Consider the following 18801-nt stretch of genomic DNA (forward strand, 5'->3'; position numbering starts at 1 on the left):
GAGGGAGAAGATTTCCCAGATCATTGATAGGCCATCTGAGATGGATCAAATCAACATGATTATGAGGAACTTGTAGCCTCGATTTGCTAGGCATTTGTTGGGATTCCCACACATGGACTTTGGATCTTTAGTGTAGGCATTATATGGTATTGAGAAGGGTATTGCTAGAGGATTGTGGCCTGATTCTTTCCTTTCAGACTCAAAGGGGAAGAAAACAACTATTGGATAGAGATCAGGGGATGTTAGTGCCATCAATGCCACAGGACCGAGGCCCCCTAAATATTATCAAACAGTTGGGTAGACTTCCGGAGTTTATTACACATCATCATCCCATGTGCAATATAGGCCACCTTTTCCTTCTAGACCTATGTCTTCCACATATCTACACTCAGCTCCACAGCAAGTTTATGCTACTTAGGCCACACAGAGGCCACCTGCTCATTATCCCCAACCTAGGGCTCCACCTGCATAAAGGCAGATACAGTAGTTTTCCCAATTGGGAATGCCTTTAAGTTGAGCTTTCCAGAAGCTCGTAAATGGAGGATTGTTGATTGCATTAGCACTGAGACCACCACCTCAGCCTATGCCACCTCAGTTCAGGTTGGACCTTCACTGTGCTTACCATCAGGGTCCAGGACATGACATCGATCGTTGCTCTGCTCTGAGACATGCTATTCAGGACTTGATAAATCAGGGTCTGGTTAACTTGGGGCAACCAAGTGTGACCATGAATCCTTTACCTGCTCACACCACACATTGAGGGTCTCCACCTACTGGTGGTATTCATCACATGGATTTTGTTCAGGATGACGTCATACACATGCTAAGTTGGGATGATGGATTGCTTGAGATGATTGTTCTAGATGATGGCTATGAGATTTTAGGAGTTACATCAGGTTTTTCTATCCCTGCACCATTCAATTTGATCCTAGATAGAGCGCCATTACAGTTGATTTCTTCTACGCCATCAGATGTCGGGCATGGGGATACGTTTGCTCCATTTATTCTATGGCCTGAGGATGTTAATGTACAAGTTATGACTCATAGTGGGAGGATAGCTCAAGCTGCACCTCCAGTTACTAGACCATTTCGTGGTACGGACTCTCGTGAGGAGGTCAGGAGAGAGGGAGGATGATGAAATCTTGAGACAGCTGCAGAGAACCCAGGCTCGGATATCCATTTAGAGTTTATTGGCCCCTTCTAGTACCTATAGAGATGCACTTATTCGAGCCTTGAGTCAAATACGTGTTGAGACCTCTACTACTTCAAAGGGATTGATTCATATGATGACAGCCGATAAGGCCACCTGCTTTGTGTTTTCTACTAATGATCTACCACCAGAGGATTCTGACCATACTCGCCCTCTCTATATTTTAGTTGTTTGTTCAAGCCACAGAGTCACATCCGTCCTATTGGACAATGGCTTTACCCTGAATGCTTGTCCACCATTAGCCACTATTGTAGCCATCAGCTTTGCACCCTCAGATTTTGGTCCTTCCACAGAAAATGAGAGCTTATAACAACACTCAAAGGGAGGTCATGGGCACCTTGACTATAGATTTGCTGATTAACTCGACCATATTCTCTATATTATTCCAGGTTTTGAGGATTCCTGCATCCTTTAACCTGTTTTTGGGCCAACCTTGGATTCACTAGGCTGGAGCAATTCCATCTTCCCTTCATCAGAAAGTGAAGTTTATCCATGATGAGCAGGTTATTACAGTACAGTCTACTAGAGACATGATTTCATCCTCCGAGCTAGTATTACAGATTAGTCATAGAGATGATGATCTTTTCTCACGGGATTCACATTTGATGAGGTACAGACCCTTGAGATTTAGGATTTTTGTAGAGATTTTGTGGCCATGTCATTTGACCAGCATAGTAGTACCCTTGTTCTTAATATGATGAGAGGCATGGCATTTCTACCTGGTTTTGGTTTAGGATGATGCCAGCATAGATCTAGTGAGTTCGTGACTATTATTGATCATGATACTCCTTTTGGACTTAGATTTACCCCTACAGAGGATGATGTTTGTTATATGGCATGACTACATAGGGATAAGGTGAGGGCTCAATTGTTTGGTGTCCCATTTGATTATCTTATTTGCCCTTACACTTTCAGTTTGGCCAATTACTTTGTTAGGGGATTAGAGATTCAGCCTCATGTTGAGGAGATAGGTATTGAGGATAGTATAGTGGATGAGCTTTAGCATATGCTCCATTAGATGCAGATGGGTGATGAGACCCCTGGCGTGTCAGCTTCTATGACGATCACTCCACCATCTCTAGATCGAGCCAGCTTATTCTCCTTCTGTTTCCTAGATGAGACTAATGATTATGGAGTAGTCATTGAGCCTGCAGATATGATTGATGGAGTAGTTCCTCATGATGAGTATCGTGACGAGATGGACATGTTGAGTATTAGTCAGTTCCTTGATGCAGTTTAGCATGAGCCTTTCTAGCCATTAGAGCTTTTTGGAGTATCTGTCATTAAGATTACTGAGGAGGGTCAAACTATTCCTACTCCTAAGCTTCCTTCTTTTATTATTCCTAATATTGATATATATGAGGGCATTGTTGGCCCAATTGAGGAAGCGTCCGACTCTGTGGACCCACCTCTTTCATTTGACATTCTATCGAGATTTATCACCCGCTCTAACTATGTTTCTGATGATTCAGTTATGGATTTGAGCCTTTACGAGTATTCGTCTGTCTCTTATGATGATGTTTCGTTACTTGCACCTTATTCACCCACTTCACAGATATTTGATATAAATGATGAAATTGCACAACCCAATTCAGATAAAAACTCTTTTGATTACGACTCTGATCCCATAGATGAGAGAGTTTCACCTGCTACAGAGGATGTTGAGACTGTTGATCTTGGCACAGATGATTAGCCTAGAGTTTTGAAGATTGGTTTACCCCTATCCACATATGAGAGTGATAGACTTATTCATTTACTCAAGTCATATTTGGGTGTCTTTGCATGGTCATATGCGGACATGCTATACCTTGATCCCTCTATAGTTCAGCATCATCTGCCCATCTTGCTACATGCCAGACCAATTAAGTAGAAATTGAGGCAATTACACCCACATTGGAGTCTGCAGGTGAAAGAGGAGATTCAGAAACAGCTCAGTGTTGGATTTATATCAATGGTTGAGTATCTAGAGTGGTTGGCTAACGTTGTCCCTGTTCCCAAAAAGGACGGCAACGTTAGATTTTGTGTTGACTTCAAAGACCTTAATAAAGTCAGCCCTAAAGATGACTTTCCTCTCTCAAACATTGATCTGTTGGTCAATAGCACCGCAGGCCATTTGATGTTGTCTTTCATGGATGGGTTTTCAGGGTATAATCATATTTTAATGGCTCTAGAGGATATGGAGAAGACAACCTTTATTACTAAGTAGGGTACCTACTGTTATAGGGTTATGCCATTTGGGTTGAAGAACGTAGGAGCCACTTATCAAAGGGATGCTACTACTTTATTTCATGACATGATGCATAGGGATGTTAAAGTTTATGTAGATGATATGATTGTGAAATCCTGAGGCAGATTAGATCACCTAGCGGCTCTAGAGAGATTTTTTGAGAGGATTTGGAAATTTAGATTGAGGGTGAATCCCAAGAAGTGCACTTTTGAAGTGACTTCTAGGAAATTGTTAGGGCATATGGTCTGTGAGTCAAGCATAAAGGTTGACCCAAATAAGATCAAAGCCATACTTTAAATGCCTGTGCCAAGGACTGAGAATGAGATCAAGGGTTTTCTGGGCAAGTTACAATACATCAATCGATTCATAGCTAGATTGATAGACATATGTGAGCCCATTTTTCGTCTATTGAGGAAGAATCAGCCTATAGTTTGGAATGATGATTGTCAGTTTGCATTTGAAAGGATTAAGGAGTACTTGCTTTCTCCTCCTATTTTAGTGCCTCCCATGTCAGGACATCTACTTCTTTTATATCTATCAGTTTCAGACATGGCCTTGGAATGTATGCTAGCTCAGCTTGATGACTTAGAGAATGAGCGAGCTATTTACTATCTGAGTAAGAGGATGTTGGAGTATGAGAAGAGATATGTTATGATTGAGTGCCTTTGTTTAGCACTAGTTTAAGCTACCAGGAGATTGAGGCATTACATGACAAAGTATTCAGTGCACTTAATTTCCTGTCTTGATCCGTTGAGATACTTGTTTTATAGGCCTACTTTGGCTAGTAGACTGATGAGATGGCTAGTGTTTCTTACAGAATTTGATATTAAGTACGTCTCTCAGAAATCCATTAAAGGGAGCATTATTGCAGATCATTTAGTGTACTTACCAACAATCAAGAGTAGGCCAATTGATGATGATTTTCCAGATGAGGAGTTTGTCACTATGACTAGGTTATCAGGTTGGTGCATGTACTTCGATGGAACAGCTAATCATTTGGGATATGGGATAGGTGTTTTGTTGGTATCTCCCTAGGGTGATCACATTTTGAGATATATTCGTTTAACATTTTTTTATTACCATCCCACCACAAATAACATTGTTGAGTATGAAGGATGTATCCTCGGTTTAGAGGTTGCATTAGAGCTTGGCATCACACAGATGGATGTACTTGGTGATTCCATTCTAGTACTCAAACAGGTTCGGGGTGACTGGAAGACCAGAGATGCAAAGCTAAAGCCATACCACGCCTACCTAGAGTTATTGATTGAAAAAATTGAGGAGTTGAAATACATTCATCTCCTTAGAGCACAGAATCAGTTTGTTGATGCTTTAACTACCCTAGCTTCTATAGTTGACATTCCAACTAATGTGATAGTTCATCCCTTGCTGATTGATACTAGATTTGGGCCCGCTTATGGTCACTTGATTGATGAGACAAAGGTCCAGGATGACCTACCATGGTTTGATGACATTCATCAGTTTCTCATATCTAGCACATACCCTAAGGCTACGATAGCCAAGGATCGGAGAGAATTGAGGCAATTAGCCACTAGATTTGTGATATGTGGAGAGACTTTATGCAAACGATCGATCGATGGTATGCTTCTCTTATGTTTGGATCGAGCCTCTGCAGATCGAGTGATGAGAGAGGTTCATGCAAGAGTTTGTGGTCCGCATATGGGTGGGCATATGTTAGCCTGTAAGATCATGAGGACTGGCTATTTTTGGTTGACCATGCAGACAGATTATTGCCAGTTTGTTCAGAGATTCCCAAAGTGTCAGATGCATAGGGATCTTATTTATATACCTCCCTTAGAGTTGCATGTTTTGACATCGTCATGGCCATTCTCAATATGGGTTATTGATATCATTGGAAAGATCTCACCAAAATCTTCCAATGGCCATGAGTTCATCTTAGTAGCCATAGATTATTTCACTAAGTAGGTAGAGGTTGCATCATATGCGAAGTTGACATCTACTAGAGTTGCCAATTTCATGAAGTCACATATTATCTGCCGTTATGGAGTTCCTCATTAGTTGAATTCAGATAGGGGAGCACACTTTATAGCTGAAGTTGAAATTTTGTTGCAAAAATATGGCATTCAACATCATAGATCATCTGCATATAGGTCGCAGACTAATGGAGCGGTAAAGATTGTAAATAAGAACATTAAGAGGATTTTGAGAAAGATGGTTGAGACTTTTCGAGATTGGTTAGAGAAGCTTCCTTTTTCTTTATGAGCATACCGTACTTCTTTTCGCACTTCTACATGAGGTACATCTTACTCCCTCGTGTATGATATGGAGGTTGTTTTGCCTGTTAAGATAGAAATGGGTTCATTGAAAGTGGCCCTTGAGCAGTAAGTTTCTGAGCCAAAGTGGGCTCAAGCTAGATTTGACTAGCTTAACCTTTTAGACGAAAAAAGGTTGAGAGTTGTAGACCATATTCAGGCTTACTAGATGAAGATCGCTCATGCTTTCAAGAAACGAGTCAGGCCTAGGCCATTACAGAAAGAAGATTTGGTTTTGAGGATATGTAGAGTCCTAATAGGAGACCCTAGGGGGAAGTTTAGACCTAGGAGTAAACCTTATGTTATTCGAGAGTTGACTCCAAAAGGGGCTGCATAGTTGACTGACCTAGATGGAAATCAATTTTTAGAGCCAACCAATGTGGATCAACTAAAGAAGTATTACGTTTAAGATTATGGTCGAAGGATTGGTGGCCATCATTTCGATTAGCGTTATATCTTATCGCACCCATTTCACATACAATCCATTGCTAGTCCCTTGAGCCTCACGAGTACATTATAGTCTTTCTTTCTTGTAGCTCTACTTACCTTTCATCACCTGGGTAGGGGCCCTTGGTTGTGTATGCTACTTGGATAGTCTCGTGAGTTTCAACTCTTTGATCTATTTTCTTTTTCTTATTACCATCCTCTTACTATTCCACTTCTATTATGTTTTATTATTGTTCTTTTTCCATCTATTTTTGTGTTTTGTCTTCTCTTGCTTCGTCTCACTCTCGTTATTTCCTTTAATCGATGACTTTTCACATTTTTAGTGCCTCAAGGTAGTCATGTCACACCCTCCATTTCACCCGTTGACTTTGATCTGGATACCTTAGCTTGAGAGGTGACTTCAGGATTGGGGCTTTATATACGTGTTAGTGATTGGAGTCAGAAGACTTCTAGAGTTTGTGTATGATTCATATTTTCATCAATGATTGAGTAGAGTTTATTCATTTTTGTTCTTAGTGGAGTTTCAATTTCTTGATACTAGTGTTCTCATAAATAAATAAATTAAAAAAAAAAAAAGGTGCGACGATAAGTTTGTTTACGGTAGCGTATTCCACTAAGCATTCATTGATATTTGAGGGTTGTTCATTGAGTTATCTATCATTGAGCTCGTATGTGAGCCTTTTAAGAGCATCCCACTTCTTGTGATACTTATGTTTTCAGAGTAACAACAATTTGGTGAGAGTTTTATGAGATCCTTCACTTCATGGATCAGGGTTGATATACATTGGGTGTGAGGACTAAGTAACCCATCACCAGGGTCTCCGGATCACTGTCTTCATTACCATTCCATCTTTGGAGATATGATTTTCTTTTATTGTATTAATATGAGTTGGTCATCATTCTCTACACCTTCTCGCTTCTTTCATTTGTTTCCCATCATCTCTTTTCATGTTGGTCATTCCCTATTTATTCATTTCTTACATTGATACATGTCTTTGATTTATTAGCCTCTCCATATCCATCGCATACTACATTGACAACCTGACCATTTCTTTTTTCTCTTATATTTCGTCATTGACATTTCCATTGTTTGCTATCGAGTTCGTTGGCTCACAAGATTATTCTGCACATTACATCTTATACATGAGGGTATTGGGTTTGATCATTGGGTATTTGAGCTTGGTTTCCCTTCATTTCTTTCACCCTATTACCCTAAGCCTACATTATGGTCCGTGTCGTAAGACCACCCTAAGGCCATGAGATTAGATGTCATCTTTTACAATCTCCAATTGGGCAAGTTTTAGCAATTGGTTGAAATATGAGTGTTGTTGTGCTTTCCCTTATGGAAGATGCTTCAAGTGACATTTGGTTCTTCTTCTGCTTAGTTTGATGATGTTTGGCAGAACCTGAGTATGGAGATAGTATTCAGTCGGTGATATCAGTTCTGTCTTTTTGACACACCAGATGCCTATACTAGGGCATATTTCCCTCATCATGGGATTTTCCTAGTTGTCATTGGTTTGTACGACCCCCACATCCATGATTTGTGGAGATGCTTGATTGGTAATGATAGACCTTTTCATACGTTATGCATCAACTCTGTTACACCTTGGCCTAGTACTTTGGATCATCATTATATAGGAGTGTTATTTTTCCCTTGGAATGCTAAGATTTGTTTGACTGTTGGATGCACAAATGGATAATTGATGTTGTTCATTCCTCCTGAGATTTGCACATCAAGTGCCATACTGGGGCATATCCCTCTCTTGTTGAGGAGATCTGATTGGAGCAATAGTGCATAGGCAGATGGTCTGCATTGATTACTTACTTCATGTGAGAACCATCTGTTACATTGGGGCATATTCCTCACTTTGATGAGGTGGATAGTTTTATGCCTTGTATTTATGATTCCTTATTCTACACAGGGGATTGGTATCTCTATGATCAGTTATTACTTTCATAGCCAGTCTGCCTCCTGATTTGAGCACATTCTTCAGCTTTCTCATGATCTGTGATATTGTGTTTGGCTACATATGACTTTGCTTGAGACTGGGATGGATCACATCAGATTTCACTTAGAGAACATCGATGGACTCCCTAGTCAAGAGTTTATGAGATGATTTGTTTTTGCCATTGTTGTTTTTCAGTTGAACTATGATGTACATTTATTGAGCTTTATGTTTGAGATCAGTTGACAAGGAATTTATTTGAGATATAAAGATATTTATGTTTATACTTCTTGAGACCTTTATCATGATGTGTTGTTTCTTTCTCATTACGATATTTGCAGCTGCTTGTTTCATTCAACATTTTAGCAGCTTGATGCACCTTTGATACTGGGGCATATCCCTAGTGTAGAGATTATCAAATTTTTCTTCACCATTTCCATAGGAGTTTAGAGCCACCATTTCCATAGGCGTTTAGAGCCACCACTTACATAGGCGTTCAAAGCCATCATTTTCCTAAGCGTTCAAAGCCATTACTTGCATAGGCGTTCAGAGCCATCATTTTCCTAGGCGTTCAGAGCCACCACTTGCATAGGCGTTCAGAGCCATCATTCTCATAGGCATTCAGAGCCACCATTTTCCTAGGCGTTCAGAGCCATTACTTGCACAGACGTTCAGAGCCATCATTTTCCATAAGCGTTTAAAGCCACCACTTGCATAGGTGTTAAGAGCCATCATTCCCATAGGCGTTCAAAGCCACCATTTGCATAGGCGTTCAGAGCCACCATTTGCATAGGCGTTCAAAGCCATCATTTCCATAGGCGTTCAAAGCCACCACTTTCATAGTCGTTCAGAGCCACCATTTTCCTAGGTGTTCAGAGTCATTACTTGCATAGGCGTTCAGAGCCATCATTTTCCTAAGCGTTCAAAGCCATCACTCCCATAGGCATTCAGAGCCACCACTTTCATAGGCGTTTAGAGCCATCACCATTTTCATTGGTGTTCAGAGCCATCATTTTTCTAGGCGTTCAGAGCCATCATTTTCCCATAGGCGTTCAGAGCCATCATTTTTCTAGGTGTTCAGAGCCATCATTTTCTCATAGGTGTTTAGAGCCACCACTTGCATAGACTTTTAGAGCCATCCATATCGTAGGTGTTCAGAGTTATCACTCACATGGGCGTTCAAAGCCACTTTCTCTATTAGGCTTTCAGAGTCGTTCCTTTTCCCATTCTTAGCATTCGGAGTCACAGTTTCCTAGTGTTCAAAGATGATAGTCTCCATTCTTTGTCCTCATCTTTCCATTGTATTTGTCATGACAGTCAACCCATTGCTTTGGTTTCCTATAACCTCTTATTTAAGGTATTTCTTCTCTTGTGATTGGTCTATCTTGCGGCTTATCAAGTCATGTGCTAGGACAAAATTTCTAGTCTTTTCTTAATTCTTCGATATAGTTCACTTCATTCCACTCATTACTCATATTTCTACTCATATTCCTTACACTCGTGATCTCTACCGAAGAGGGGCATATTTGTAGACCCTCCATTTTATCCTCTTAGCAGATGTGACACTAGGTGTCTTCCCATACTTCTCTCTTGACTCATTGTCATCCCTTGGTGGTCCATTGACATTTATATAGTTTCATTTTCTAAGCCACCTTCAGGGACCCTTTATTGAGAGACTCATTCGACACTTATATAGTTTCATTTTCTTAGCCACTTTGGTCACCCTTCATCCTTAGGTTAGATCCTACTTTGGTTCACCTTGACCCACTTGAGCCTACTTAGTTTTGCTTGGCCCGCCTAAGTCACCTTTTAAGCATGTCTTGCATGGCTTCCATGACTTGTTTTTGTACAATTGCATCACTTTTATTTTTTATGTTTTATTACTTTTTATTTCTATTTTTTTATTTATTTTATTCATTTATTTATTTTTTATTATTATTATTTTGGAAATTTAATTTTTTGAAAATGTTTCAATATAACTTTTTTTTAATGAATAAATTATTATGTACAATGACCCTCCGACTGTAGCGACTTTGTAGAAAAGGGTTTTCATTTTTTAAGTATTTTATTTACTCTATATCATCTATCTCTTGGGGGTGTTTCTAAAATAAAAAATAAAAATAAAAATAAAAATAAAACAAGCTTGTGCTTGGAAATGGAGGACATAGGGAACTGTTTTGAAAAGAGAGATGAGAAGGCGTTTTAGAAAAAGAAAAATGGGGGAGGTGGAGAGAGGCCTTTTGGAATGAAAGGTTAGCGGATTATGAGAGAAGATTAAAAAAAAATGGAATGGAGTAGAGAGAGATAGGATAGATATAAGGGAAATGAGACATTTAGAAGGAAGAGTAACAGGGAAAAGAGAAAGTGAAGACGTTTGGAAGGGGGAAGAAAGGAGTTTTTCAACAAATTGGGAGCTGAGATATAGAGCGAAAGGGATGAAAACCAGAGTTGAAGAGGGTTCCAGAGGAAGAGATAGAGTTGCAGGAAGGGAGAGCTAGTTTTAGAAATGAGGAAACACATAGGGGAGTCGTCTTGAAGGGGATCAACACAGGTATGATTTCTATAAGTTGTCGATTCCTTTGTTTTCATATCATTTTATTATGTCTTCTGTGTATAATGGGATTTTATTTTGATGTTTGGATGTGAGCATTAGAGGCTTTTGCACATTTTTATAGAATCTGAGTTTGCTTGTACCCCTTTTATGCTTGATTTCTAACCGGTTTTTCTAGGCTCTATTTTGAGATTTTATATGAGATATTGGCATTCATGTCTTGATTTCTCTTTGAAACCCATTTGAGATCCATTTTGGACCATCCCTACATCTAAGCCCGTTGATTGGAATAGGTAATGTGGCTTTGGTTGCTTTATATTTGCTTTATTCGTTTATGCTCTCTTTTTTCTTTTTCTTTTTTTTCTTTTTTTTTTTTTGCTATTCCCCTATTTTTGGGTATCCTGCCTTGTTGCACACCAATTGGCATATCCCTATCGAAGGGAGCTAGGTACTACAAACACCAAACATTGGTTTGTGGATGTAAAGGATGCATATGTAGCTATAACCATCATCTCTCTCCCTTACCTACAACTCCGCCAAGTTGCTAACGTCCACCATGGGTGCATTACACCTCCTCGTCTTCGTTCTCTCCACACTCATTGTTTTCGTCAGAGCTCATAATATTACCAATATGTTCTCACCATTCCCAGAGTACAGCCTCTTCAAGAGCTACCTCAACTGAACTAACCTTGCTGACTAGATCAACAATCGCCAAGCACTCACCTACCTTGTCCTCAACAATGTTGTTATGTTGGTTCCGGTTAGGAAACACCCCCCTCTTCATCATCAAAAAGGCTCTCATGCTCCTCATGGTTTTGACCTACTACTACGAAAAAAAAAAAAAAAAATCTCTTTTTATTCATAAGCCTTAATGAATGTAACCCCTTCAACATGGTCACTCAAAAATCTCCATACAACTCATCCAAAAATCCCTTTACAGCCTCCGTCAAAATTCCAATTACTTACCTGCCCATGAACCCCACGTGCATGTAATCACCATACATAGGTGTGGCTAACCTTTTTTTCCAATTTTTTGTTAAGCCTCTACCATACCCACTACCAGCTGCTCATTCCACCACCATACCCATATTTCCACCTCTCAATACCCACTTCTCTCTCTACATCCTCCACTGTTCATTCTCCACGGAACCCAACTCCCATGCATCCCATGGCTCACCCATGGCCACCATATGGCCATTCTCCAGCTCACATGCAGTCCACGGCTCACCCATGGCCATCCCCCAGCTCCCATGCATCCCACAACTCACCCATGGCCACCATATGGCCATTCCCCAGCTCCCATGCAACCCACGGCTCACCCATGGCCACCATATGGCCATTTCCCAACTCCCATGCATCCCACAGCTCACCCATGGCCACCATATGGCCATTCCCCAGCTCCCATGCAGCCCGCGGCTCACCCATGGTCACCATTTAGCCATTCCCCAGCTCATATGCAGCCCGTAGCTCACCTATGGCCACCATTTGGCCACCCCCCAGCTCTCATGCATCCCACAACTCACCCATGGCCACCATATGGCCATTCCCCAGCTATCATGCATCCCACGACTTACCCATGGGCACCATATGGCCATTCCCGAACTCACATGCAGTCCATGGCTCACCCATGGCCACCATATGGCCATACCTCAGCGCACCATGCAATAGCCACATGCAATCTTCTTGTTTTTTTTTATTCTTTTCTTCTTTTAATGTTAAAAATGTATTTATTTTATTTTTATTCTTTTTTTATTTCCCCATTCTCAAATAACTCTTTAAAATTTCATTTTTTTTAAAAAAAAAATCTAATTTTCAAGATTTCAATCTTCAAATGATTTTCAAACAATTTTCCAAAATTTACAAAATTCCAAAATTTCAAATTTAATTTTTAAACTACCATCCTCAAATAATTTTCCAAAATTTCTAAAATTCCAAATTTTCAAATTTAATTTTAAAATACCATTTTCAAATAATTTTCTAAAATTCTAAATTAAATTTTTAAAAATACCATTCTCAAATAATCTTCCAAAATTCCAATTTTCAAATTTAATTTTTAAAATGCCATCTTCAAATAATTTTTCAAAATTCCCAATTTTCAATATTTTTTTTATATAAAAAATGAATGAATAAGTTTTCATAATTCCAAAATAATGGAATTTGTGAGATGAATTCATGCAAAATAAATTGGGCTTTGGTGGGAGCCTAACATTCATAATATTTCTTTCGAAAGTAACTCAAGTGAATTGTATGGTTGATATTGTTTGATTTTGATCGGTTTTGTGTGAGATATTTTACACTTATCATTGTGTACTAACTTTGTTTCATGATAATGCTTTATTACCTGCTGCCAAGGTACGCTCTCACTCTCACTTTATTTATTTATTCGTCATCATGATTTGTTTTTTATCTGTGATCATTTTACTATCCATTGATTTCCTTATCAATTGTCACACTTGCTTCACCTTATTTAGTAGAGACCCATTTTTAGGGACTTAGAGGGGTGCTACGGCCTTTTTACCGTACCTTCCCAATAAGTAACCTAACTCCCGGACCCGACTTTGGTTTTCCATAGACTGTCTTTTCCAAATAAGGAGTTACACTTAGGGTTTTCTTTTTTATTTTGTTTTCTCTTAAAAATAAAACAAAAATAAGTGACGACTCCAAGTCTTTTCTAAAAATCATATTTTCACTAAATAAATTAAAAGCGAGTTACGCCATCAGGTGGGAACGCATCGAGTTAAAATGTGGGCTCCACAGGCAGTACCCTATGTTTCAACAATGGGTATTCTTATGTATGTAATGCTAAGTACTAGACCGGACATTTGCTTTGCTATAGAGATGGTGAGTAGATATCAGGCTAATTCGAGCATGGAGCATTAGATGAAGGTCAAGCATATACTCAAGTATCTTTAGAAAAAAAGAGATTATATGTTGGTATATCAAAGTGATGATTTGTTACACCTTGAGTACACAGATTTGGACTTTCAAACATCCAATAGAGACTCTTGCAAGTTTACATCCAGTTTTTTGTTTACTCTAATTGGTGAGGTTATTAGTTGGAGAAGTATGAAGCAATCCTCTATTACTAACTCCACCATAGAAGCCAAGTATGTTGTTACTTCTAAAGCAACAAAGGAAACTGTTTGGATTTGGAAATTCTTAATGGGACTTAGGGTAGTGCCCTTGGTTGCATTGCCCCTGGTACTATTTTGTGATAATAGTGAAGCAGTGGCACAATCTAAAAAACCAAAACACCACTAGAAGAGTAGACACATTAAGCAAAAATATCACTTGATACGTGAGATAGTAATGAAAGGAGATGTAGCCATGGAAAATATCACTTCTATGGAGAACCTGACAAATCCTTTAACCAAGATTTTGTCTACTATAGTTTTTTATTGTTATAAGGATAGCTTAAGTGTTAAATGTGTTCCTAACATGATTTAAAGCTAGTGGGAGTTTGTTAGGATTGAACCTTAGAAAGCATGACATGATGTAACAAATTAAGATTCATTTATAAGTTTATTTATTTATGTTTTTTGGTTTCCCTTTATTATGCCTTTTATATTAATTTGTTATTTAAGCACACATGTATACATTTCTTATATTGTACATGACTTGGGTACATTAAGAGTTACATAGAGGATACAAGTCATGGATTTCTTGTAAGTAGATAAGTTATTCACGGTCAATTCATAGATTTGGGTAATCAAGTAGAGACTATAATGCACTGCCTCTTAATTGGAGGGATAACTTTTCTTGGCCATCGAGATTACCTAGGGTGAATCATGATGCAAGGTTATCAATTGTCATGATTTACCAAGCTACTATACTCCATGGACTCTCAACCTTGAGAGGATGATCTTATGCCAAAATCAACAGGAGACTTTGACCCATAGGTGAAACCCCAATGTAGTCATCTATCCCTATTGATTGTGTCATTATTGATAGAGGCTAGTGGCAACAAGTATTCTCAATAGAGGCACCATGATACCTTATGAGAGTTAAACAATTTGTCCCCTAGGGAAATCTAAAGGACACGATTTAGAAGACTATGATCATAGCATTTTCACTTAGTGAAATTTGACATAGGCTTTTTAGAGGTTAATTATGTTAATTGATCACATAATAGGTGAGATCTATAACTCAATGATTGAAAAGATAATCTAAGGAGATAGCACTACTTTGTTAGATTATAAACATTGAATCATAGATAGCCTACATGCAATGGATAGTAGGCCATAGACCCGAGTTTTGTCTTATTATTATTTACATAAAGTACTAAAGTATAGTTGATTTTTTATAATGGAATGTTGAATCAACTTCATAATTGAATTATGAGGGAGTCAGTATTGTCCTAAGGGTCCCAATAGTCCCCATTTGAGCTCATATACCTTGATTACACAATTTACAAGGGTTAGATAAGCTCTAGGTTCACTTAAATGTATAAGGGCATTTTAGTAATTACATAAGGTTGCACAAGGCTTAGTGAATGGTATCTTTAGTTTGGGTTAATTGATTAATTAAACAATCTTGTTGGGTTAATTAATCAATTAAGACCCTTTTAGGTTAAATTAAGTGGCCCAAGCCCTTAATAGGCTCAAGTCACTAAACACAATAGGAAACCCTATAAATACCTCATTAAGGGTTAGGTTTTCCAGTTAGTCATCTTCCACCAACCAAAGAGTAAAGTAGCCTCCATCTTCTCAAACACTTCACCATTTGAGTGCCAAGGATCGAGATTGAGTTATTGGGTGAAAGATCATGGATTTACAAGGCTTTTGACTACTTTGATTTGCATCTTCATCAAAAGGAATTGATTTAGGAATATTCAAAGCAAAGGTAAAGTTTTCTAATACACATATCTAAATCATTTGATTGTCAAAAATGTTAGTTTTGCTATGGTTGCTAAGAATCTAGAAACATTAGGGAGTTTTCATGCACCTAACCTAGTCCTAGAATAAGGAACAAAACAATCTAGGATTCTTTGCAATCCATAAGATTTTGATTTCTTTTTTCTACTACTACATTTTGTTGTAGAGTTCTAAGGACACTCGACTAGGATATAACCATATGCTCCTTCAAGAAAGAATCAAACTCGCCTAATATGTACTCTTTACTCAATTAGATTGAAGTGCTTTAAGGTGATTACCTAACCGGTTCTTCGATTCCTCCTTAAATTCCTTGAATTTATCCAAAAAATCGAATTTCCTATGCATAAGGTAAACATAACCATACCTAGATAAATCATAAGTAAAGGTGATGAAATACTCATGCCCTTCACATGCTTGGACATCAAAAGGTTCATGCACATCAATATGCACTAACTTCAAATATTCTTTGGCTCTAATCCCTTTAGTAGTAAAGGGCTTCTAGGTCATTTAACCTTCTATTAAGGATTTGTAAACTAGAAGGTCTTCTACAACTAATGAGTGTAATGTTCTAAACTTAACTGATCTTTGGACCCTATTTAGATTTAACCTAAGTGTAGAAGCCACAAGTATGCTTCATTAGTGCTAGGTATTTTCCTTATTTTTTAATAATATTTAGACAATATATTCTTGGTTAAGAATGATAAGGGGATAATTATCGTCACAAAGACATGGTTGTCCTTGAACTTTGAGATGAATGACATAGATGAAGCAAACTATGTGCTCGGAATTAAGATCCTTCAAGATCATTTAAGGCAATTTCTCAATTTTTCCTAAGACACTTATTTTAAGAAATCCTCAAGTGATTTCAAATCTAAAGTTGCAAAACCATGGATACCCTTATTAGAAAAGAAGAAGATGGCTCAAGTTCCCTATGCTAGTGTCTTGGATAGCCTAATGTATGTTATGATGTGTACTCAATCTAACATTTGTTATACAATTAGGTTAGTAAGTAGGTTTCAATTAGATCTAGTTGTGCTCATCGAAAAGCAATGTAACAAATTCTTTGATACCTTAGAAGGATAGTTGAGCATATGCTTTACTATCGGGTACTTGATTTATGCTTGGTAGGCTATAGTGATGCTAATTGGGGTTTCAACCTAAATGATTGTAAATAGACGCCTGGTTATGCTTTCATGCTTTTTGATGGCCTCATATCCTAGAGTAGCAAGAATCAATCTTGTATTGCATTACCAAATATGGATTCCAAGAAGGTGTTTTCTTAACAGGTTCATTCGATAACTTAGTTTTATCACACGTGCTTATAGAGCTCATCAATATATATTACAATAGCATGGTCTAGTATCATTACATTTGAGACAATGCTTTGCAACATGGAATGGTCCTAAATTATATTTTTATGATTTGCATGATTGTAGATCTTCTAAGCTAATAGCTCAAGATGTTTATTAGGCTCATTTAGAAGTCTGCATAGATTGTGATTTGTTTTGTTTGATTTTTCCTAGTTGACCATGACATTAGATTTTCAACATTTGAGATATTACTTATGACATAAAATGTTTCATTATCTACTTAAAATTATGACATGGAAGATTTTAGAATTCACATAGTAAGGCACATCAACATATACAGATTAGCTCACTCACATGAGCGATCACCTTTAACACTTGAAGATTGAGTAAAGATGAGACTCATTGAGCTTGCAAAGTTAGGATAGCAGGATAAGCCAAATTTATTTAAATGTCACCTTGAAAGGGACCAACATGAGGTCCCTCATTGTTTAACATTGACTATGGATAAATATTTAGATCTTATTATCCATATATGTAGCTTGTATAATAACTGGATGTGAAACCTTGATATTACGTTGGGATTAGTAAGCATACAAACAACTCAAGTCTGATGCCCTAATGGTGATTGAACTAAGAGATATGTATGGTGTTTAGCAAGATGTATACTTTTCAAAAGAAAGCTCCACCATGACACATTTCATACTACATGTGCTTAGTGTCCAAGATAAGGAAGTAGAAGAAGGAATCTCTACTTCTTCTCTTATAGATCATTATACTTTATATATATTATCTCATATTTTTCTATGCCTTACAAGATTTTTTATAGTGTCATGAAGTGGAGGTATGATATATGCTACTCTAGTATGTTTCCTATGGTCGTGTTTAATTTGTTCTAAATGGGTAACGTTGAGAAATCAATTAAATCAAAATTGTGTTATTAGGGTGATGGAATTTGTTTGATAACACATTTGTGTTTTATATTCATTGTCAACAAATTGTTTTGTGCATGAGCGCTATAAAATAACTATGAGATAAAAATGCTAGATAGGAGGTTTTCTAATGCAGCTCCAAGATATTACTTAATGGGATTGGAGGTGTTAAATACGATGTGACCACATGAGTCTGGGGCATAATGAGACATCAAATGAAATGCTCTATGCTAGTCTAGATAAGATTTGGTATACTACTCCCAATTTCTTTTTGTAGGTGGCTCGATGGTCTCGTAGTTCGTTGACTAAGTATGAATGGAACAATTAATAAGATGGTAAGAGATGCATGTGTTTGTGCCTACTATATATGTGTGAATGGGAGACGTTGGATTGGCCAAAATGGAGTGCCTATAGTTAGCTAGCCCAATTAGGGGATAAGTAGTATATAGGAATTTTGTTAGCAATCGGACCCTTATACTAGGGTTCAAAATCTCAGTCGAGACTAGTACAACTTGGTGGAGTCCATTCTGCCTCAGCCATGCCCAATACTGGACCCATACCCGAGTCAAAATCGGTGAAGAAAATCAAAAACCACAAAAATGAAGAAATTTGAATGGACAATTTGTAGCCTTAGTCTTGATTTGCATTTACTTTTGCATCTCGTATGGCTGATTTATTTCCGATTTAATATGTAAGAAGTTTTTGTTGAGATGTGAAATGGGTATTTTTCATAAAAATAAATAAATAAATGAGTATGTTAATAGGGAAATTGGTGTAATGGGGAGATCTCGTGAAAAGCAAAGAATATGAAAGGGGTATTTTACAGAAATGGGTCTCTTACAAAGAGATGGAAGAGAGTATTTCGCAAAGAAATAGGTTTTTTGCAGTCTTGTGGAGAGATGAGAGTGAGCTTTGTGACCGAAAATGGGGGAGAAATGGGCGTTCCATAGGGTGGGAGAGAGAACCAAAATAGGAGAGAGGTGCTTTTGAATGGATATTATATTTATGAT

The 18801-nt window shown here is 37.9% G+C and overlaps 1 protein-coding gene across 1 annotated transcript; it reads left to right on the plus strand.

Moving 5' to 3' along the window:
* Positions 1–4598: 4598 nt before the first annotated feature.
* On the plus strand, positions 4599–5230 carry LOC109124319 (uncharacterized). Its single transcript, XM_019226423.1, has 2 exons — positions 4599–5037; positions 5181–5230. The coding sequence occupies exons 1-2, from the start codon at positions 4599–4601 to the stop codon at positions 5228–5230; spliced, it is 489 nt and encodes a 162-aa protein (XP_019081968.1).
* The last annotated feature ends 13571 nt before the right edge of the window (positions 5231–18801 follow it).

The sequence above is a fragment of the Vitis vinifera genome, chromosome 17, assembly GCF_030704535.1.
Source record: "Vitis vinifera cultivar Pinot Noir 40024 chromosome 17, ASM3070453v1".
In the NCBI taxonomy this organism is placed as follows: domain Eukaryota; kingdom Viridiplantae; phylum Streptophyta; class Magnoliopsida; order Vitales; family Vitaceae; genus Vitis; species Vitis vinifera.

Bases quoted from the DNA above. Each gene is read 5' to 3' on its own strand.
- LOC109124319 (XM_019226423.1), top strand. From the start codon at position 4,599: ATGGATGTACTTGGTGATTCCATTCTAGTACTCAAACAGGTTCGGGGT. The intron at 5,038-5,180 runs GTATGCTTCTCT...TTGACCATGCAG, and splicing joins ATGCAAACGATCGATCGATG to ACAGATTATTGCCAGTTTGT.